The sequence below is a fragment of the Emys orbicularis genome, chromosome 10, assembly GCF_028017835.1.
Source record: "Emys orbicularis isolate rEmyOrb1 chromosome 10, rEmyOrb1.hap1, whole genome shotgun sequence".
Taxonomy (NCBI): domain Eukaryota; kingdom Metazoa; phylum Chordata; order Testudines; family Emydidae; genus Emys; species Emys orbicularis.
In genome coordinates, this window is record NC_088692.1 from 40,358,509 (window position 1) to 40,381,486 (window position 22,978).

A 22,978-nucleotide genomic window follows, 5' to 3' on the forward strand; every position below is an offset into this window, starting at 1 on the left:
ATCGGCGTTCCACGGCTAGAACCTGCCCCATTAACAACATGATCTCCAAAGCACCGGGGCCCGCGGTTTGAGAGAATTCTGTGTCCGTGTCCATGTCCTCATTACGTTTGTCGCTGCGCTGCCGTCGCCGCCTTCTCCTCGCCTCGTTTTTCTGGTCCTGGCTCAGCATAAACTGCATGAGAACGCGCGAGGTGTTTACAATGTTCATGACTGCTGTCTTGAGCTGAGCGGGCTCCATGGTTGCCATGGTATGGAGTCTGCAGTGTTCACCCAGGAAAAAAGGCGCGAAATGGTTGTCTGCCGTTGCTTTCATGGATGGAGAGCTGAGGCTGTACCCAGAACCACCTGCGACAATGTTTTTTTGCCCCATCAGGCACTGGGATCTCAACCCAGAATTCCAATGGGCGGGGGAGACTGCGGGAACTATGGGATAGCTATGGGATAGCTACCCACAGTGCAACGCTCCGGAAATCGATGCTAGCCCCGGTACGTGGACGCACACCGCCGAATTAATGTGCTACGCTCTGAATCTTGCCTTTTGGAGTGTTGACAAATTGACAAGGGTGCTGCTTCCAGACAGGCAGTTGTGTTTATGGAGAGCAGTCAGACCAAAATGGGACTGGGTGTTGACGATGGGCCTTGTTCATCTTTGAGATACAGCTCACAACTTCAGAGTTGTCACACTCCAAAGATGCTGCTTTATGTACAGAAGATGGGATTACTGAGAACACTTCTCCACTGAATGATGTGATCATTTATTAGTGTTTCTTTTTTAATCAATTGAGATATTGCAGTTTGAGTTTTAAAGCCAGATCTTGCAGCCCTCAGTTCAGTGGATTACTCATGTGTACATCAGTATTCAACATTGTATTTAGGTTCTTTTCAGCTGTGCCAGGGCATATGTACTTCTATTATATACCAGGCATACTGCTGCTTTTCATAGCTTTCAGCAACTCATCATCTGCCTAATGTTTCAGGTGAAAACCTTGGAAAACATGGTACAGTCAAGAAATCAGACATTTTTCTTTGAATTCTCTAGGATTTTTCCCCTTTATACGTGACCTCTCTCAATGCTTCTAAATTCACTTTTGTTGTCTAAAGGGACAGATAATGGAGGGACCTCATCTGGTAGCACATCAGGAATTCCTCCCAGCGCTCCTGCTGGGAGTTCTAAGACTGCCACAAGGAACCTGGGGACCTCAGGTGGAGAGAAGGAGGAAGGAAAGAAAGTCAGACGTCAGTGGGAATCATGGAGCACAGAGGATAAGAATACCTTCTTCGAGGGACTTTATGAGGTGTGTATATGGAAGAAGAAAGGCAGGCAGCTGGCCTGGTGCTTCTTATGGAGCCCGTACTTGGCTGGCTTGGTTTTATGTTCAAATGAAAACTTGATTTGGGAGTTTGTAGAGGATGACATTTCAAATTAGTTTTTTAAGTGCACATATTCTGTATACAAGTGAGCACAACTGGCTGCACAATGCATGTGAACCATAGAATCATAAGAAGGTAGGGCTGGAAGGGACCTTGAGAAGTCAAGTCCACCTTCTTGCACTGAGGCAGAACCAAAGCTATCTGCTTAATAATATCAGGCACTGTGAAGCTAGAAGAAGAAATCAGTTTACTATATGCATGCAATCCCCAAACTTCATATTTTCTTACCTTGTCCATAGAATTTGTACATGTTTGAGGTTGTCTATTACAATAAAGTTCCTGTCTCCAGATGTAATGGACAAGGTTGCATCATTCCTGTGCAATGCTAGGGCCATTTCTCTATTTTATTCCATCTGCCTGAAAAAGCAAAACGTTAAATTCTCAGCAGGAATTTCTTAATAGATGTGGAGAGTCCTGTGGCACCTTTAAGACTAACAGATGTATTGGAGCATAAGCGTCAGGCGTCTGACGAAGTGGGTATTCACCCACGAAAGCTTATGCTCCAATACATCTGTTAGTCTTAAAGGTGCCACAGGACTCTCTGTTGCTTTTTAATGATCCAGACTAACACGGCTACCCCTCTGATACTTAATAGATGTGAGCATTCCATAATGAACACAGAAGCCCCGACAATGAAATCATGTGATGATTAGTATTTTATTTTTTATTTACAAAATGTCTGTAATAAAAGCCAATTTATAAGTAGTGTAAATTGTTTCCAATGGGGAAAAATACATATGGTGCCCCCATCCCAACCTTCAGAAATAAAATGTATACAATTGTGCTGCATTATTTTTTTACATGGCAGCATAACCTCAGCTCTTTATTATGGAGTTTTATAGAAGTTAGAAATGGATAACAACTTTGGCAGAGAACAACCCTCACACATCTGCTGTCACACAGTCTTAAACTCCTAAACAGGATCTGGCCCGGTCTATAACTGGATAGGAGAAATGGAAAAGCCCTAGCTAGATCATAAAGTCCAGAAGATGATAGTCTGTGTCATTAGATGGGATTCCTCATCCTTTTTATCCTCTGCACTTTTTGTTCCTCAATTGGTTTTGAATCTTGTACTTTTTCAGCATGGGAAGGACTTTGAAGCTATTCAGAACAACATTGCTCTGAAGTACAAGAAGAAAGGCAAACCAGCAAGCATGGTGAAGAACAAAGAGCAGGTCCGGCACTTCTACTACCGCACCTGGCACAAGATCTCTAAATATATTGATTTTGATAATGGTGAGTATGCAGTGGGAGTGGATTCCATGACCAGCTCAGAGTCTGGGATAAGTATTCGTTCTGGTCAGAGTACGAGCCCTGTCTTTTAATATGGTCTCAGAGCACAGGAACGGTGAAGATAAGAAAAATAAATATCTGATACTATTAAGATATCGCTGAATACCTTGTACTGTACCTGTCATGGCCACAAGTAGGCTCACTTTTACAAATTTAAAACAAAATATTTTCCAACAGCCGGTTACAAAACAAGACCATTCCTGTTACTAACTCCACGCACCTATAATAAATATCCATATAATAATAAATATTTGAATAACTAGACATCTCTTTAATCAGCAAAAAGCCAGATTAAAGAGATGTCTCTTCCAACATATCCTGGATGTCACTGCTCCAAGGGTTTCGACTTCGTTGATAGACAGCCAGAGCATTGTAGCTAATCATGACTTCAGTGATCCCAACTTCTTGGGTCAAGCAAAATCCAGTAAAAAAGCAAAGTGTCTGCATGCTAACATATGGCTGAAATGTTGAACTTTTCTTGCACTTGTCCATTCAATAAACATCTAAGTTACTTTATTTCACTGAATGGACAATCCAAGAATCCTAAGCAATGTATGCTTTTTCCCCTTGTTGGACAGTGGTGGGGAAACCAGATAGCCAAGTAACTGGCAATAGTGATTTATACCTGTAATAGTAATTAGTGCGAACTGAGTTCTGAATTCACTTGACTTGTATGTACAGTAACTCTTCACTTAACATTGTAGTTATGTTCCTGAAAAATGTGACTTTAAGCGAATCCAATTTCCCCATAAGAATTAATGTAAACGGGGTGGGGTTAGGTTCCAGGGAAACTTCTTTTGCCAGACAAAAGGCATTACATACATTTTAAACAAGCAATTTAATACAGGTATTAAACAGGCTGACAGCCCCCCTATCAGCTCCCCTACGCTCCTCCCCCCAGCCTCCGAACGCCACAAACCAATCAGCTGGTTTGTGGCGTTCAGGAGGCTGGGGGGAGGAGCGAGGACATGGCGCGTAGCTTCCTCCTCCCTCCCCTGCCTCCTGAATGCCGCAAACCAGCTGATTGCCACAGGCAGGAGGCGGGGGAAGGGGCTGATCCGCGGGCTCTGCTGGTGGGCAGGACGTGCTGGGAGGGGGGTGTAGGGGAACTGATAGGGGGTTGCCAGCCATGGACAAAGCAGGCGGCCAAACGACGTTATAGCTGAGCATTGCACAACTTTAAATGAGTATGTTCTGTAACGAAGCAGGGATGTAACATCGAAACAACATTAAGCGAGAGGACGTTAAGTGGGGAGTTACTGTACTTAGTAAAGGTGAAACTAGGGTCCAGGACTGTTTGCTGGTAACCTTGTCTAGATGATGGACTTAAAAAAATGTATCTAGCAAAGTGTGTGAATTCCTAACATGTAATATCTTTTAACATTCAAAAGAACTAATCAGGAGTGCTTCTTATGTTGAGCAGCAAATACAGGTCCCCTTAGTTTTCATATTCTACTGATCCTGTATTCTAGTCGTACATTGTATTCCTGGGGGAATTCTGCGCCCAAAAAAAAAATTCTGACCACAATATTTTAAAATTCAGCATATTTTATTTGTCAAAATAACACAGTATAATCACACCAGTTTTAATTATTTTTGGTCATTTATTTCAAAATACCTGACAGCCAGTATGTTTAACAATACAGACAACAAAAAAGATTCAGGAAATATTTTTTGACATAGATTCTTTACTAGGCATATTAATACAGAACTCTGAGTAATAATTCATTTAAACTACAATATAGAACCTTATTTCCCACACCCCTCAGAAGCAGTGCAAAGGCTTGCGGGAGTCAGGGGTAACAGAGGAGCTGAGGGAGTGGGAAGTAAATTGCTGGGAAGGAGCCCGGGTGTGAACTTGGAAGGGGGGGGGGGTTGGGTACAAGTGGGAAAAGTATGGAACAGGTGGTGGTGGTGGTGGTTGTTGTTGGGTTTTTTTTTGGGGGGGGGGGTTTAGGGAGCTTCCCCCATGCAGACCCTGGCTGACCCCTAGTCTCTCCCATTCAGTCAGGCACATCTGCTTCTGTCCCCAGGTGTTCCTGCACCCCCATGTGTCCTTGAACCCCCCCTGTCCACATGTCCCTCCACTCCCACTCACACCCCCTCCCTCTGTCCCCATGTGTCCCTGTGCCCTCACCTAGCCACTCCCCTGTTCCAGTCTGTCCTCCCCCACTAGCCCTGCACTTCCCTCCCCACTGTGGTCCTGTGCCTCCACTCCTATTCAGCCCCTGCCCCAGTCTGTCCTCCCCCACTAGCCCTTATGAGCCCCTGTCTGACTGCCCAGCACCCCACGCTGTCTGTCTCCCCATAGCCCTGGTCTCCTGATCTGGCCTGACAGGTGCTGCAAAGAAGGCAAGCTCTTTCTTTTCCCTCGCTGGCTGGGAGCTGCTGCTGTTCTATTGCCACAGTGCCCTCTGGTGGGCAAAAGGCAGAACTGCAGCAACATTTCAACAGAAGCTTTTTTTCTGCGCAAAAAATTAAAAATATGCTAGGCTCATTAATTATGCACGTGCAGTAGCGCAGAATTCCCTCAGGAGTATATATTGTTACATTTAGAAGGTGGTTAAGTACATTTGCCCTTAAACAGTTCTTTAACTTTTGCCATAATCCCCACAATCAGTTCATCCCATTAATTTTTACAGGTACAACCCACTCTTGTTAAAGAAATGTGCTTGTCTGAGAGAAACAGATAAGATTTTCAGTGCTGATGACCAGTTGCAAATGAAAGTCATGCTGTAGCATGTGTTACAACATGCTTCTAGGAAAAGCAGAAGAAGCATGTAAAGGCTCTACAGTAAAATCTCTTTAAAAATTGATTGGTCTTGTCCCTAGATTAGGATGTTTAAGAAGATTTCCATTTGTAAAGTACAGTTAGCATAGGTATTCTTCGAGTGTTCTCTCTATACTCAGAAGATGGTCACAGTTTGTGAGATCAAAGAAGTCTTAGTTTTTAATTTAAAAATAAATGACCCTGCAAATCCAGCATTGGAAGAAACCTATCTGCATATAAATTCAGAAGTCCTTCCAAAGTAGATCGTCAGTTGTGGTCTGGATAAGCAGAAATGAATAAATGAAGGTAAAATACCTAAATCTGCAAGGTATGAAAGCTTCTTAGCTGCCAGTGTAGAGGTTTAAGAATCTGAGGCGCATGTGGCTAAACTTGAGTACTGGTGAAAATGCATATGGCTGAATTTTGGATTTATTGGTAGTCTGCAAATCAAAGAGAACTGCGATTGTCACCGCAGCATCAGGTATAAGTATTTCTTGGTCTGATTTGTATGCCAAAGGATTTTTTTTACCACTAGCCATGGATATAAGCTGGAACATGCTACCACAATACAAATAAAATGCCCACACCAATGTATTCTGTTGTTGGAAGAAAAAATTACAGAAATTGACCCAAGAATTAGAAAAAAATACTTACATAAAATTTCAAAATGTACTGATATCTTCTAGAAAACTCAAGTGTGTGTATGTCACTCAACACATAGATGTATGTATGTTTGAGTTTTCCAGAAGGCATCAATGTGTCTTGAAACTTAATTTGATTATAGTTATAGACAGCTAACTTAAGTGGTGATGGAGTTGTGGGGTAATAGCAAATTGTCACCGCTAACTTGAGTTCATTTTGCTGAAACGTTGTTTGTTGAATTCTGTGAAATCTCTTCTTGGTTTTTGATCCTATATAAAATTGTTGCATTTCACAGATATAAAGTCATAGCTCCGAAATACATGCACTCCTCTTATTTAGCATTACTGTGAAATAGGACTTAGGGCTATCTGCAGTGAGATCTTTGTGTATTGATTAAATATGTGGATTTTTGTCCCTTTCACTGAGGGTGTTTTTGCTGGAAAGTTACTTGATCTGTTACGGCTCGTGGCATATCTGCAGTGAAGGTTCTCTGTCTCTGTCTCTGTCTCTCCCTCTCTCTGTCTCATATCTCACCTGATACCTATTTTGTTTTGCAGTGTTTTCTCAAGGGCTGAAAAAATCCTCCCTGGAGCTTTATGGCTTAGTCTGTTATGGGGAACTAAGGAAGAAGATTGGGGGCTGTGAGTATGAATTTCCTCAAGTGGTGGAAATTTGTTTTTTGTACTGTAGAATCATGGAGTTCTACATTGAGGGCTGGGCTTGCCTTGTACTGTTGTGCTTTGGTGGCTTTCAAAATGTCTGCCCATTGTATTCTGGTACAGTTCTGTGTTGTGTAGCTTTCTTAAGGGATTTTTGATATATATATATTTTTTTTTCTATAAGAATTTTTTTTGGCCAGTTACATGGAATTCCCATTTTTCTTTTAACATAATATTTATTTAGCTTTCTTTATGCAGATAATACAGAAAACACAGGCCTGATTTTATTTTATTCTTCTTCGAGTGCTTGTTCACGTCGATTCCAATCAGGTGTGTGGTCATTGGAAACTTTTTCCCTCAGCAGCTCCCGTCGGGTCGGTTAGGGAGCCCCCTGGACTGGTGCCCTCATGGCGCTAAATAGATGACCCTGCCAAGCCGACCCCCCTTCAGTTCCTTCTTACTGTCCGTGGCAGCATTGGAACTGCGTTTTGCTTGCTTGCAAGTGTTCCCTTAGCCTATTACCTAGTCCTACCCTGTTTTTGTTTTGTAATTAATTTATTGTTGTTTGTAGTTAGTATAGACTTGGTGATCGTTCTCCCCTCACCCCACCTTGGGCTTCAGGGAATGCTTCAAGCCCAAGGATTTAAATCTTGCGGTGTATGCAGAAAGCCTATGCCCAATAGCGATCCCCACGACTCGCGCCTGAGGTTTCTAGGGAAGGCGCATCAGTCTGAGCACTGCAAGATTTGTAAGGCTTTTAAGCCCAGAACTAGAAAGGAATGCAACTTCCATTTGAAGCAGTTGTTAATGGAAGCCACACTCGGTCCAGCGGCACCGGACCGCCAAGGTCCGAGCTCAAGCTTGGTGCGGAGTGCCCTGGCATCGGTCCGTGAATCGGTACTGAGGAAGGACTATGGTGCGAGAGACCCTCGGTACTAAAGATCCCCGGCACTGCAGCAAGGAGCAGCGCCCCAGCACTGGTCAACATCTCCAGTGCCCCACAAGCGCCATAAGAAGGCGGACAGAGGGCGCTCTCCTCAGAGAGTGAGACCAGCAGGGGAGACTTTGCTGCCCCAGAGGAAGGCCTCAACTTCCAAGCAGCAAGATCTCATGCCGTTGACTCCGGTGCCCCAGGTGGCACCGTTGAGCCTGGCACTCAGTGACTGTCCAGCGGGGCAGTGCCTGGTGGAGGCGTTGGAGCCCCCCTTGACCCCAGACACTTTTGAGGCTGCCAAGGAGCTTATAGAAATTACTGTCCCTCAGCCCCTTGCTGTTAGAGAGAAGCTTCTGGCACCGCCTAGACGGGTGCCATCAAGCCCACGATGATGAGGCTCTCCTCATTGCCAGACCGGCACTGTTCCCGGTCTCCATCTCCGCAATAGTGCCCAGCACCGGCCTCGGTACAAGATTCCCTGGCGCCGGGAGTGCAACTATTTGTGTCTCCGGCACTGAGGGGTCGGCACCAATCGCAAACACCCTTGCTGGGCCGGCACCGAGACACAGCACCAGAGCATAGCAGCCGTTCTCCGGCACCAGACACGCGGCACCGGTCTCGGTCATGGGACAGCCAGTGCCGATCCTCAACATGATCGTCGCGGCACCGATCCCCGACTTCGTCTTCTCGGCATCAACTGCCGGCTCAGGGATGGTTGCCATCACCGTGGTCATCGCCCTCGGGATCCTCAGACTCTGAGGCCGACTCCTATTACTCGTGGTGCAGTAGACATAGGTCGGATAAGCGCCGGAGACATGCTTAGTCGGCCTGGCAGCCACAGTGGCTACCCGCCACGCAATGGCCCTTCTGGACCCCTGGGCTTACCATCAGGTCCAGGGTACCCCTTCGAGGGTTTCTAGGTTGGTGGCGTCGGGACGTCATCCTTCCTGGTTACCGATGGATAGACCTGCTCCTCGGGTTACAGAGGCGACCCTGTCCAGACTGCCCCTTCATACTACAGAGCAGACAGCGGAGACCCTCCCATAGCCCAGGTCACATCTGTCGAACCACTGGACAAGTCCAATGCAACCCAGGGGCAATCTGAGCACATAGAGGGCCACGGGGACCCAGTACTCCCACTTGCTTCCTCGTCATCCTCACCTGATGAGGCGGTGGCAGGAGCGTCAGCTTCAGATCATCCACCCATTGACCACAGGGCGCACCAGGACCTGCTCCGCCGCATTGCCCGTAACATGGGTCTACAGATGGAGGAAATCATTGAATCAGAGGACGCGATGGTGGACATTCTCGCCTCAGGAGAGTTAGGTTGTTTGGTATTCGCCAACCCTATGGTGGGCCGTTTCCTTAAGGGCATGGAATGGCTATATCCACAGTCCTGTCCACCTGCTTGGGACCTCAGTCTGGTCCTAGCTAGGCTAATGGGGTGGCCCCCTTCGAGCCACTGGCTACATGCTCCCTTCTGTATCTGTCATGGAAGGTGGCATTTCTGGTTGCCATCACATCGGCTAGGAGGGTGTCAGAGTTAAAAGCGTTAACCTCCGCCTCCTCCCCCACCCCCACCCCCACCCCCTCAAGGGCAAAGTACAGCTCAGGCCGCACCCAGCCTTCCTGCTCAAGGTGGTATCCCAATTCCACATCGGCCAAGTCATTCTTCTACCAGTTTTCTTTCCCAAGCCACATGCTAATGCACAGGAGCAGATGCTTCACTTGCTAGATGTGCAGAGAACACTAGCATTCTACATTGAGCGCATAAAGCCTTTCAGGAAGTCAAACCAACTGTTTGTAGCAGTGGCAGACCGCATGAAGGGGCTTCTGGTCTCCTCACAACACATTTCTTCCTGGATCATGGACTGCATCCGTACCTGTTATGACCTTGCCAAGTTCCCAGCCCTGGCTATTATGGCCCACTCGATACAAGCTCAAGCCTTGTCCACTGCTATCCTGGCCCAGGTGCCCATCCAGGAAATCTGCAGAGCGGCAACCTGCTCCCCGGTGCACACGTTTACCACTCACTATGCCATCACCCTGCATTCTAGAGACGGCTCAGCTTTCAGCAGAGCAGGTCTCCAAACAGTGATTCCTTAACTCCGACCCCACCCCTATGGGAGAGCTTGGGAGTCACCTGATTGGAATCGACATGAACAAACACTCGAAGAAGAAGAAAAGACGGTTACTCACCTTCTTGTAACTGCTGTTCTTTGAAATGTGGTGGTCTCGTCAATTCCAATACCCACCCTCTTTCCCCTCTGTCGGAGTAGCCGGCAAGAAGGAACTGAAGGGGGGTCAGGTCGGCAGGGTCATATATTGAGCGCCCTAAGGGTGCCACTCCAGGGGTTCCCTAGCCAACCCGATGGGAGCTGCTGAGGGAAGAGTTTTCCAACGACCGCGCATGTGTCACGCACATGCCTGATTGGAATGGATGTGAACAACATATCTCGAAGAACAACAATTATAAGAAGGTGAGTAACTGTCCTTTCTTTTTTTATTTTATTTATTTATTTGTTTTAAGAACCATCCACAGTTTTGCAGGTGAAATACATTTAATTTATATATCTGGCTACCTGGTTGTTCCTGAAAATCAAGCAATTAAATATATAAACTATATCACATGCATCTGCCATTATTTGTGCCTGCAAAATCACACTCTGGGATGATGCTGTTTTCCAAGTCAGGCCTTAAATCTTTATATAACAATAAATACTTTAAACGAATAAACGTTATCAGTCATAATCAGCAATAAAAACTTAAACAGTTCGGTAAGATGCATTCTAAATAAATCAACTTATTTAGCCGTGTCCGCACTAGTTTGTCCTATGTTTCTTTCAGTCTGGACCCAAGCATTTTTGGTGGGACCAGTGCCTTAGCGGGGATGGTGTAGCATCTATGTGTATGGCTTTGCTGGTGGGATGTGGGAACTAAATGTAGAATGTTCTAAACTTTTATTTCCTTTTAAAGACTGCATTATTTATAAAATAACAACCACAACAGGCATAATTGGTGGATCATTTGAATTCCCTACTGTATAGTGGTGCCCCTGGGGACTTTTTACTACATTCTCTCCTCACTAGGGGATTTTACTTTATTGTCTCATGAATTGAACTGTTTAGACTGTTCACATTCACTTTATTCTGTTAGTCTAAAGATCTCCAGTGTGCTCATCCATCTTGGAGAAGCAATTTTGATCTGCTTCATGACAAAGGCAGGGCAGGTTGCATTGTCAATAGAAGATACCAGCAGTGTATCTCCCGCTTCTCCGCACCTTGTCTTAGGCCTGGTCTACACTACAGGGTAGGTCAAATTTAGCCGCATTAGGTCGATTTTAAAAATGAATGCGTCCACACAACCAACCCCATTCCGTTGACCTAAAGGGCTCTAAAATCGACTTCTGTACTCCTCCCCGGCGAGGGGAGTAGCACTAAAATCGACTTTGCTGGGTCGAATTTGGGGTAGTGCAAATGCAAATTGACGGTATTGGCCTCCAGGAGCTATCCCAGAGTTCTCCATTGTGACCGCTCTGGACAGCACTTTGAACTCCAATGCACTAGCCAGGTACACAGGAAAAGCCCCGGGAACTTTTGAATTTCATTTCCTGTTTGGTCAGCGTGGCGAACTCAGCAGCACAGGTGACCATGCAGTCCCCCCAGAATCGTAGAATGTTTCTACGCTCCCCCTACCATCTCTGTCCCTGAGATTATCGCAGATTAGAAGGTGAAAAAAATGCACTCGCGATGACATGTTTTCTGAGCTCATGCAGTCCTCCCACACTGATAAGGCACAGCTTAATGCATGGAGGCATTCAGTGGCAGAGGCCAGGAAAGAATTAAGTGAGCGCGAAGAGCGGAAGCAGGACACGATGCTGAAGCTAATGGGGGAGCAAACCGACATCATGAAGCATCTGTTGGAGCTGCAGGAAAGCCAACAAGAGCACAGACCCCCGCTGCATCCACTGTATAACCCCCCTACCCTCCTCCCCATGTTCCATAGTCTCCTCACCCAGATGCCCAAGAACGTGGGGGGGGAGGCTCCGTGCACCCAGCCACTCCACTCCAGAGGATGGCCCAGATAACAGAAGGCTGTCATTCAAACAGTTTGATTTTTAGTGTGGCTACAATAGGCAATGTGGCCTTGTCCTTCCCTCGTCCCCACCCCACCTGGGCTACCTTGTCCGTTATCTCATATTTTTTTTAATTAATAAAGGAAGAATGCATGGTTTCAAAACAATAGTTACTTTATTTCGAAGGGAGGAGGGTGATTGGCTTACAGGGAATTAAAATCAACAAAGGGGGCGGGTTTGCATCAAGGAGAAACACACACAACTGTCACACCGAAGCCTGGCCAGTCATGAAACTGGTTTTCAAAGCCTCTCTGATGCGCAGCGCTCCTTGCTGTGCTCTTCTAATTGCCCTCGTGTCTGGCGCAAAACGATTGTCTGCTGTTGCTTTCATGGAGGGAGGGGCAAGTACCCCAAACCACCCGCGACAATGTTTTTGCCCCATCAGGCATTGGGAGCTTAACCCAGAATTCCAATGGGCGGTGGAGACTGCGGGAACTGTGGGATAGCTACCCACAGTGCACCGCTCCGTAAGTCGATGCTAGCCAAGGTAGTGAGGATGCACTGACGACTTAATGCGCTTAGTGTGGACATACGCAATCGACTGTATAAAATCGATTTCTAAAAATCGACTTCTATAAAATCGACCTAATTTCGTAGTGTAGACATACCCTTAGAATGACCAGGAGCATCAACTGACCCCATCTTGAATGTGACAGGAAATCATCAGTCATGCCCAGTGATCTTGAGGATGCATGCATGTTGTCTATGAAAATTCTTTCTGTTTCTGTTTGCCCAATAGACTTGAGCAGCAACCTCCCCTCCCAGGTATTATTTATTGCAGGTCTGCCCTGCTGCTTGCCGGAATCGGCTTATTTATCTTTCCTTTGGAAAGTAGGCAGTCGTCTGCATTCCCAGAAATTGCAGATGCCATGGAAGGATGAAAGCGTGTCAGGAATGACATCCAGCATTGCTGGGGAAAGGTCAATTCCTCTGCAAGTAGATCCAGGCTTTGTTGCCCTAGAGGATATAAATCAGGTTATCATAATGTGTGTTTCAAAATGTGCAGTACATTGCATAGGATGTGGGGGTGTATGTGTGTTTTTATTTTTTTCTTGTATGGCATCCAAACTTGTGAGGGCTTCAGGCTTCTCCATAGTGCTATGCTGCCTTAGCAACATAGATTCAGAGCATGAAGAGCAGGTATCTTTGCTGTCAATACTGCAATGTCCAATCCACACCGAGTAACCTAGGGCCTTTGCAGAACTGATGAACTTTTGTCTTTTAATCTGTGACTGAAATGTAATTAACACAGCAGGGTGTGTATAAATCCTACGTGTCTTGCTTAAACTGAATTGTACTATACTGAGGCATATGAATAGAATATGTTCAGGAACTTCGTTGTAGCCCTGGTATTTTTATGCTAATCAAAAGCATCTTCCCATTGTAATACAACATCCTAAACTATAAGGCAAGCAGACATGATTATAATTTGTGTCCTGTTATTTAATTCCTAATATAGTGTGTTATATTTGTTTTCTTTTTCACTTAAAGGTATGGATGATAAAAATGCAACAAAACTTAATGAACTGATTCAAATTGGGTAAGTAAGAATTTTTTTCGCAACTAATAAAAGCAGACCATAAAGCAGCTTGTTTGCTGAGTTGATGGCCCAGTGCAGAGAGCATTTATTACTTTGTAAGGGCTGTAATTTGATTTAATATGCTGAAAAATATGAAATAACCTTGTTTCATATTTTCCCCTACCTTTTCCTGAGAGGCAAACTAATTTAAATAGTAAATACACCAGGGGTAAAGTTTAAGATATTCCTTGATAGTGTGAATGCTTTGTAGAAGATGTCTTCCAAAAAAAAAAAAAAAAAAAAAAAAAAAAGTTGATTTGAATGTACAGAATATGACTTTCAGCACCGACGCTACTGTGGTTTTAGGCCTTCACACAGCTCTGCCAATGTACCTTAGGCCCCGATCCTGTTAACACCTATGGATGTACTTAACTGTAAGCACAAGTAGTCTCCTTGACTTCAAGCAGGATTGGGGCCTCACTGCTGAACTTCACTATCCCCTGGATTATATAAGTGGTAGGAAGTTCTACTACTTTTTAGAAATGAATGCATGAAATACTTCTTGGGAGGTGGAGGGAGGGTTAAATAATTGAATTGTTCTGCTTTTCAATGCTGACAGTTTCTTCGAATCCTTTCCTTGTATACAGTCATCATGAACTTTACAACGGAGCATTTGACCTTCATCTTAATGACCTCCCCTCTCCAGGGTGCACTTTTTTTGTAAGACTTGTGATAGGCTCACAAATCTTGGAATAGCCTGTTGGCTGTTCTCTAGATAGTTTGCTTCTGTCTGTTAAAATTAGAGCAAAAGTGATGTGCTAAAAATTGCCACTTGGGTTTGATCTTGTGTGCCAGCCATGTAATTTTACATATAATCCTTTTTTTAAATTTTGGGATTTTTAGTCTGCTTTTCTTTTTTTCTTCCCATCACTATTTTGCTTTTATAGCCGTTTTTGTGCTCTTGCACGTAGGTTCAGTTAAACATTTTTTTAATAAGCATAACTGTATTAGCGTATATGAACAGTTTCACCAGTTGTAGGCCTATTTAGATACTGTATTTGTGCTAAGGGAGTACTAGTTATATTTTTAGCTCTTAGGCATTTCTAAATGGCTCATTACTCTAACACCTAGACTTTAGGACATAGGTATATATGGTGGATTGGGGATCTCTTATAAAGTCAGTGTCATCCAAGCACTCTGACCAGCACAACATGATGACAAGAACTTGCTCATTTTTAGCAAATTTAGGCCCCACTCCTGTAGTGTGGTGTTTACAGGCTCAGGGGTTTTCTTGTCAGTGTCACTTGGCTGGACTGGGGCCTTAGTTTTCTTTAATCTCATCTGTTCTAACCAAATGGTGATTGTCTGGGAGAAAGTTAGATATTTATCTTACAAAGATTTTGTCTCATATCCAAGCATTTCAGAAACTTGGATTCTTGCACTTAAATATATTAAAACTCAATCTCTTAATATGACCTGGAGTGTAGATAGATTTTACTTTTCTTATTGGGAAATCCAGAATAATTTACTCTTTGGCAGATGAAATAGCGCAGATTGACTCTGCTCTTATCAGGCAGAAGAGGGACATCCTCTTTCTGCCCGAAAAGTTTCCTGTCATTCCGATGAGCAAACTGCACTACAGCAGTGTGTGTAAAATTGTATTTCCATTACCCAAATGGCAGTCTGTGTACATTAATCCAGGGAAGATGGATAGAGACACAGCCCCGCAACTCCACATGCACAGTCAAATACAATATGGACTAAAACCTTCTTTCTCCAGCTCACTGTGCTGCTGAAATTACCCCCTGTGGTGCTAGAAAGCCATAATCACACTCTTAGTTGCAGGCGATCTTTCTCTTCCCCCTTCCCAAACACAACAGGAAACATATATGAAACTAGATTATCCTCGCAATCCCCTCATGAGATAGGTAGCTATTAGCCTTATTTGACAAGTGTGGAAACTTTGAGATGCAGAGGAACTGTGAGGAATTACCCAGCATGTTACTGGCATAGCTGGGACTTGAACTTAGGGTCTTGACCTCTTTCATTCTACTTAGACCATGCAGCATCTCTGACTTTCTACAAGATCCTCACTCATTATTTATCAAAACTAAATGACTAGATATATTGGTCAGAATCTTTGCAGCTGAAAACCCGGGCTGCAAATAGCAAGTATTGATTGGAAACTTAATCCACTAATTATTTCAGACAATTAAGAATCCTTTGCACAAAATGTCACACTTGATTTAGTTACCTTAAAAATCCCAGAAACATCTAGAATTGAGCAAATGTAAAGCTTTTTGCACTGCTGTCAGCAGTTACCTGAAGCCGTGGGGGTCTAGAAAATAGGCCAAAATAGAGCTAATTCTAACTTATTTCGGAATGTTGGAATTGCTATACCAGTTCAGACCAGTGGTCCATCTAGTCTTTGCTCCAACAGTGGCCAGCTAGAATCTCTATACTGGGCAACTATGGAACAAAGTATTGTAAAACATTCTTGGGACTTTTCATCACTTTCTAGCCAACCCACACCTCCCTTACAACCTATTTTTATAGTACTGGAGTTGCGTCCCTGGATTGTGTAAACAGGAGGTACCAAACTGAGAACAGAGCTTTTTGTGTACATGTATTTGTAGAATCATAGAAGATTAGGGTTGGAAGAGTCCTCAGGAGGTCATCTAGTCTAAGCTGCTGCTCAAAGCAGGACCAACCCGAACTAAGTCATCTCAGCCAGGGCTTTGTCAAGCCGGGCCTTAAAAACCTCTAAGGGTATGTCTACACTACAAGGGTATTTCGATTTCACTTAAATCGAATATGTGGAATCGATATTGCAAAGTCGAACTTGTGTGTCCACACTAAGGACAGTAATTCGACTTTGTGAGTCCACACTAACGGGGAAAGCGTCGACATTGGAAGCGGTGCACTGTGGGCAGCTATCCCACAGTTCCCGCAGTCCCCGCTGCCCATTGGAATTCTGGGTCGAGCCGCCAATGCCTTCTGGGTAAAAAAAAAAAGGGTCGAGGGTGCTTTTGGGTAATTGTCGTCATCCGTCTGTCAATACCGCCCTCCCTCCCTCCCTGAAAGCGCCGGCGGGAAATCAGTTCGCGCGCTTTTCGGGTCAGTGACAGCGCGGACGCCACAGCACTGCGAGCATGGATCCCGCTGCGACCATCGCTGCAGTTGTGGCACTTGTGAACGCCTCGCAGGTTATCATCCACCTTTCCCAGAGGCAGATGCAGATGAACCAGGCGAGGAGGCTACGGCACCGCGGTGAGGGCCTGAACTCTGAGAGGGGCACAGACCTCTCACAAAGCACAGGACCCAGCTCCGAGGACATCACGGTGACAATGGGTCATCTGGATGTTGTGGAACGGCAATTCTGGGCACGGGAAACAAGCACTGACTGGTGGGACCGCATAGTGCTGCAGGTCTGGGACGAATCCCAGTGGCTGCGAAACTTTCGCATGCGGAAGGGGACTTTCCTGGAACTTTGTGAGTTGCTGTCCCCTGCCCTGAAGCGCAATGACACCCGGATGCGAGCAGCCCTGACTGTCCAGAAGCGAGTGGCCATAGCCCTCTGGAAGCTTGCAACGCCGGACAGCTACCGGTCTGTCGCGAACCAGTTTGGCGTGGGCAAATCTACCGTGGGGGTTGTTGTGGTGCAAGTAGCCAACGCAATCGTCAAGGTACTGCTCTCAAAGGTAGTGACCCTGGGAAACGTGGAGGTGATCATAGATGGCTTCGCCGCGATGGGATTCCCAAACTGCGGTGGGGCTATAGATGGAACTCACATCCCTATCCTGGGACCGGACCACCAGGCCAGCCAGTACATCAACCGAAAGGGCTACTTTTCAATGGTGCTGCAAGCACTGGTGGACCACGGGGGACGTTTTACCAACATCAACGTTGGATGGCCGGGCAAGGTTCATGACGCTCGCGTCTTCAGGAACTCTGGTCTGTTTAGACGGCTGCAGGAAGGTATTTACTTCCCGGACCACAAAGTAACTCTTGGGGATGTGGAGATGCCTACAGTGATCCTCGGGGACCCAGCCTACCCGCTAATGCCCTGGCTCATGAAGCCCTACACTGGCGCCCTGGACTCTGAAAAAGAACTCTTCAACTACCGGCTGAGCAAGTGCAGAATGGTGGTGGAGTGTGCTTTTGGACGTCTCAAGGGGAGATGGAGAAGCTTACTCACTCGCTGTGATCTCAGCGAAACCAATATCCCCATTGTTATAGCTGCTTGCTGTGTGCTCCACAATCTGTGTGAGAGCAAGGGGGAGACCTTTATGGCGGGATGGGAGGTTGAGGCAAATAGCCTGGCATCTGATTACGCCCAGCCAGACAGCCGGGCGATTAGAAGAGCACAGCGGGACGCGCTGTGCATCCGGGAGGCTTTGAAAGCCTGGTTCCACACTGAGCAGGGTGACCAGTGACTTTTAAGTTTCTGTACAGAGCAGCTGAACCTGCCCCCGTTTCTTTACCCAGTTAAGGATGACTATCCTCTCCAGTTACAGACCCCCTCCACCCCCTTCCAAAAAAATAAATTTAGTTTTATTTTGTTAATGAACACCGTTGTATTTATTACTGTTTTCGGGGGAATGTTTTAAACCTGGGACGCAGACTGTGGTGGGGAGCGGGTGTAGTGTAGTGATGCAAATGATCCTTCTAAACTCCAGGAATGACAGGAATCGCAGTGGCGGATTGGTTGTTTCCACGGAGCCTGCCAGCCCTCCTGAGCGGGACTGCGTGTATGGGGGGGCTATGTGACTTGATGGCAGGGGGAGGAGGGTTACAGATCCCCTGCTGCGTGGCTCTGTGATCCAGGACAAGGACCGCTGCATAACATCTGTAACTGCCCTCCCCCGCCACAAAGTCACAGAGCAACCCCCCCCCACCCCCACCCCACGCACACAACATGAAAACCACCTCCCAGACTGACCAGGGTAACTAGTCAGTGCACTGTGTATGTGCCCTGCTGCTGGACCTGCCCCCGCCTTTGTAGCCTGCTAAAGGTGACTGTCCTGTCCAATTACCAAGCCCCTTCCCCCCCTGCAGACAGACTCTCCCTCAAAACAGCATGACTGAAACAGTAATGAACAAAAACGTATTTTTTATTAACAACCACACATGAAACTGGGGGGTGAAACTTGGACGGGGGCTTGCTTGAGGCGGCCAGGAAAGGACTTTTCAAATTTTGGGGAATGACAGCCTTCTGGTGCTTGAGCAGTCTGCAGGGGTGGAGTGAGAGTTTTCACGGACTCTCCCGCCCCTCCTTCTTTGGACTTTGGGCGAGGGGGGTATGGGACTTGGTGGCGGGGGAGTGTGGTTCCTGATAGACTGCAGCGGGGCTCTGTCCTCCTGCCTCCGTTCCTGCAGAACATCAACAAGGCGCCGGAGCGTGTCCGTTTGCTCCCTCAGAAGTCCAAGCAGCGTTTGAGTCGCCTGCTGGTCTTCCTGCCACCACCTCTCCTCACGTTCCATGTGTTTCCGGTGCATTTGGGACAAATTCTCCCTCCACTGGTTATGCTGTGCTGCCTGGGCTCGGGAGCAGCCCATAAGTTCAGAGAACATGTCCTCTCGCGTCTTCTTCTTCCTCCGCCTAATGTGCGCTAGCCTCTGGGAGTGTGATTCCAGGCTGGGTTGGGAGACAGTTGCAGATGTGGCTGTGGGAATGAGGAAAAGGCAGTGAATTCCTCCGAAAGATAAATGTAGTTGTGAATCAAGAACCTTGATTCACAAGAACATAGTCTTTCTCCGTGAACAAGACCATGAACCACACCTATCACATGCGCACTGAGGACAAGGTCGAATTTTCGAACCTCGCCTTCAGTGCCTGGGCCTTTGCACTGCCGATCTGGGAACCGGGGCAGGACACGGTACTCTCTGTAGCAGGCAAAGATGGTAAGCCGTAGACTTGTTGCAGATTAAAACTTTAGGAGTACCACTGGCCACCTTTCACATTGAAAGCAATGCCAGTCTGTGCTGCCAGCAGTCGGCCAAGCAAGAACTGTGGCCCTGTCCCACCCCCTCGCGGATGTGCCAGGGAAAGATCCCTGGATGCTGACCCTCTCCTGCCCCCACCGCGTGGCTGTAAACCAGCGGTCACAGTTCTGTAAAGGAACTTGTTGCAAGCAGTCCCAATACTAACAGTCCCCTACCTAATTCAAAGCAGGTTGTCATGACCGACATCACCCTCATGAGGATCCCGGACACCGAGATCCGGAGGATGCTTCGAGAAAGCATGCAGAGACCGGGGCCCTATGCCGCCATGATCTGCAAGGCACTGATTCCAGAGTACCTGCTTGTCTCCTGGCGCGGGAACGTCTCTTACTTTGGAGGACCAAGTAAAGCCGCTCTCCCCAGGAACCTGATGAACAGGCTATCCCTTTACCTGCAGGAGAGCTTTGTTGAGATGTCTGTGGAGGACTACTGCTCTATCCCCGGACATATAGACCGGCTTTTCATATAGCTGCAGTAGCAGCGACAAAAGAGTGGAGCAGCTTGGGCAGCACAATCATGCACAACCGGACACTGTTTGATTTTTTTACAAATACTTGTTACTGATTATTTAAGCGCCCAGGGGGAAGAAATCATGAATCAAAGATTGTTATTAGTATTAATATTCAAGTTTTGTAAAAAATAAAGGTTTATATGTTTAAAGCACTTTACCGCTTGATCCTTTCCCTGAATCTGTGTCCGGGTTACATGCTGGGGAGGGTTGGTAGGGGATCTCTGTAAGGGTGATGAAGAGCTCCTGGCTGTCGGGGAAATCAGCTTGGTAAGCGCTGCCGACTGCCTCGTCCTCCTCATCTCCTTCCTCATCTTCCCCGTCCGCTAACATGTCCGAGGAACCGGCCCTGGACAATATCCCATCCTCAGAGTCCACGGTCAGTGGTGGGGTAGTGGTGGCAGCCGCACCAAGGATGGAATGCAGTGCCTCGTAGAAACGGGATGTGTGGGGCTAGGATCCGGAGCGTCCGTTTGCCTGTTTGGTCTTCTGATAGCCTTGTCTCAGCTCCTTGATTTTCACGCGGCACTGCGTTGCATCCCGGCTGTATCCTCTCTCTGCCATGGCTTTCGAGATCTTCTCATAGATCTTTGCGTTCCGTCTTTTGGAGCGCAGCTCGGAAAGCACGGACTCCTCGCCCCACACAGCGATGAGATCCAAGACTTCCCGATCAGTCCATGCTGGGGCCCTCTTTCTATTCTGGGATTGCACGGCCATCTCTGCTGGAGAGCTCTGCATCGTTGCCACTGCTGCTGAGCTCGCCACGCTGTCCAAACAGGAAATGAGATTCAAACTGCCCAGACAGGAAAAGGAATTCAAATTTTCCCGGGCCTTTTCCTGTGTGGCTGGTCAGAGCATCAGAGCTCGGACTGCTGTCCAGAGCGTCAACAGAGTGGTGCACTGTGGGATAGCTCCCGGAGCTATTACCGTCGATTTCCATCCACACCAAGCCTAATTCGATATGGCCATGTCGAATTTAGCGCTACTCCCCTCGTTGGGGAGGAGTACAGAAGTCGAATTTAAGAGCCCTCTATGTCGAACTAAATAGCCTCGTGGTGTGGACGGGTGCAGGGTTAATTCGATTTAACGGCGCTAAATTCGACATAAACGCCTAGTGTAGAGCAGGCCTAAGGATAGAGAGTCCACCACCTCCCTAGGTAACCCATTCCAGTGTTTCACCACCCTCCTAGTAAAATAGTTTTTCCTAATATCCAACCTAGACCTTCCCCACTGCAACTTGAGACCATTGCTCCTTGTTCTGCCATCACTGAGAAGAGCCTAGCTCCATCCTCTTTGGAACCCCCCCCCCTTCAAGTAGTTGAAGGCTGCTATCAAATCCCCCCTCACTCTTCTCTTCTGCAGACTAAATAGTCCCAGTTCCCTCAGCCTCTCCTCGTAAGTCATGTGCCCCAGTCCCCTAATCATTTTCATTGCCCTCTGCTGGACTCTCCAATTTTCCCACATCCTTTCTGTAGTGGAGGGCCCCAAAACTGGACGCAGTACTCCAGATGTGGCCTCACCAGTACCGAATAGAAGGCAATAACAACTTCCCTCGATGTGCTGGCAGTGCTCCTACTAATGCAGCCCAATATGCTGTTAGCCTTCTTGGCGACAAGGGCACACTGACTCATATCCAGCTTTTCGTCCACTGTAATCCCCAGATCCTTTTCTGCAGAACTGCCGCTTAGGCAGTCGGTCCCCAGCCTGTAGCAGTGCATGGGATTCTTCCATCCTAAGTGCAGGACTTTGCACTTGTCCTTGTTGAACCGCATTAGATTTCTTTTAGCCTAATCCTCCAATTTGTGTAGTTCACTCTGGACCCAATCCCTACTACCCTCCAGCAAATCAACCTCTTCTCCCAGCTTAGTGTAATCCACAAACTTGCTGAGGGTGCAATTCATCCCATCATCCAGATCATTAATAAAGATGTTGAACAAAACTGGCCCCAAGACTGACCCCTGGGTCACTCCGCTTGATACCGGCTGCCAACTAGACATCGAGCTGTTGATCACTACCCGTTGAGCCCGACGATCTAGCCAGCTTTCTATTCACCTTATAGTCCATTCATCCAATCCGTATTTCTTTAACTTGCTGGCAAGAATACTGGAGACAGTATCAAGCTTTGCTAAAATCAAGGTATATCACGTCCACTGCTTTCCCCATATCCACAGAGCCAGTTATCTCGTCATAGAAAGCAACCAGGTTAGTCAAGCATGACTTACCCTTGGTAAATAAATCCATGTTGACTGTTCCTGATCACCTTCCTCTTCTCTGAGTGCTTCAAAATGGATTCCTTGAGGACCTGCTTCATGATTTTTTCCAGGGACTGAAGTGAGGCTGACCGGTCTGTAGTTCCCCGGATTCTCCTCCTTCCCTTTTTTAAAGATGGGCACTATGTTTGCCTTTTTCCAATTGTCCATGACCTCCCCCGATCGCCACAAATTTTCAAAGATAATGGCCAATGGCTCTACAATCACATCAGCCAACTCCCTCATCACCCTCGGATGCATTGCATCCAGCCCCGTGGACTTGTGTATGTCCAGCTCTTCTAAATAGTCCTTAACCTGTTCTTTCACCACTGAGGGCTACTCGCCTCCTCCCCATATTGTGCTGCCCAGTGCAGAGAGTCTGGGAGCTGACCTTGTCTGTGAAGACCGAGGCAAAAAAAGCACTGAGTACTTCAGCTTTTCCCACATCATCTGTCACTAGGCTGCCTCCCCCATTCAGTAAGGGTCCCCACTTTCCCTGACCACCTTCTTGTTGCGAACATACCTGTAGAAACCCTTCTTGTTACCCTTCATATCCCTTGGTAGCTGCAATGCCAATTGTGCTTTTGGTCTTCCTGATTACACCCCTGCATGCTTGAGCAATATATTTATACTCCTCCCTAGTCATCTGTCCAAGTTTCCACTTCTTGTAATCTTCCTTTTTGTGTTTAAGATCACCGAAGATTTCACTGTTAAGCCAAGCTGGTCGCCTGCCATCTTTGCTGTTCTTTCTGCACATTGGGATGATTTGTTCCTGCGCCCTCAATAAGGCTTCTTTAAAATACAGCCAGCTCTCCTGGACTCCTTTCCCCATCAT

At 46.7% G+C, this 22,978-nt stretch overlaps 1 protein-coding gene across 1 annotated transcript in view; it reads left to right on the forward strand.

Moving 5' to 3' along the window:
* CRAMP1 (cramped chromatin regulator homolog 1) overlaps positions 1–22,978 on the forward strand; it is a 103,278-nt gene that overhangs the window by 18,588 nt on the left and 61,712 nt on the right. Inside the window, exons 3-6 of the mRNA XM_065412180.1 lie at positions 1,102–1,295; positions 2,514–2,667; positions 6,694–6,777; positions 13,356–13,404. Of these exons, the coding sequence (XP_065268252.1) occupies positions 1,102–1,295; positions 2,514–2,667; positions 6,694–6,777; positions 13,356–13,404 (481 nt within the window). The remainder of the gene's footprint in view (positions 1–1,101; positions 1,296–2,513; positions 2,668–6,693; positions 6,778–13,355; positions 13,405–22,978) is intronic.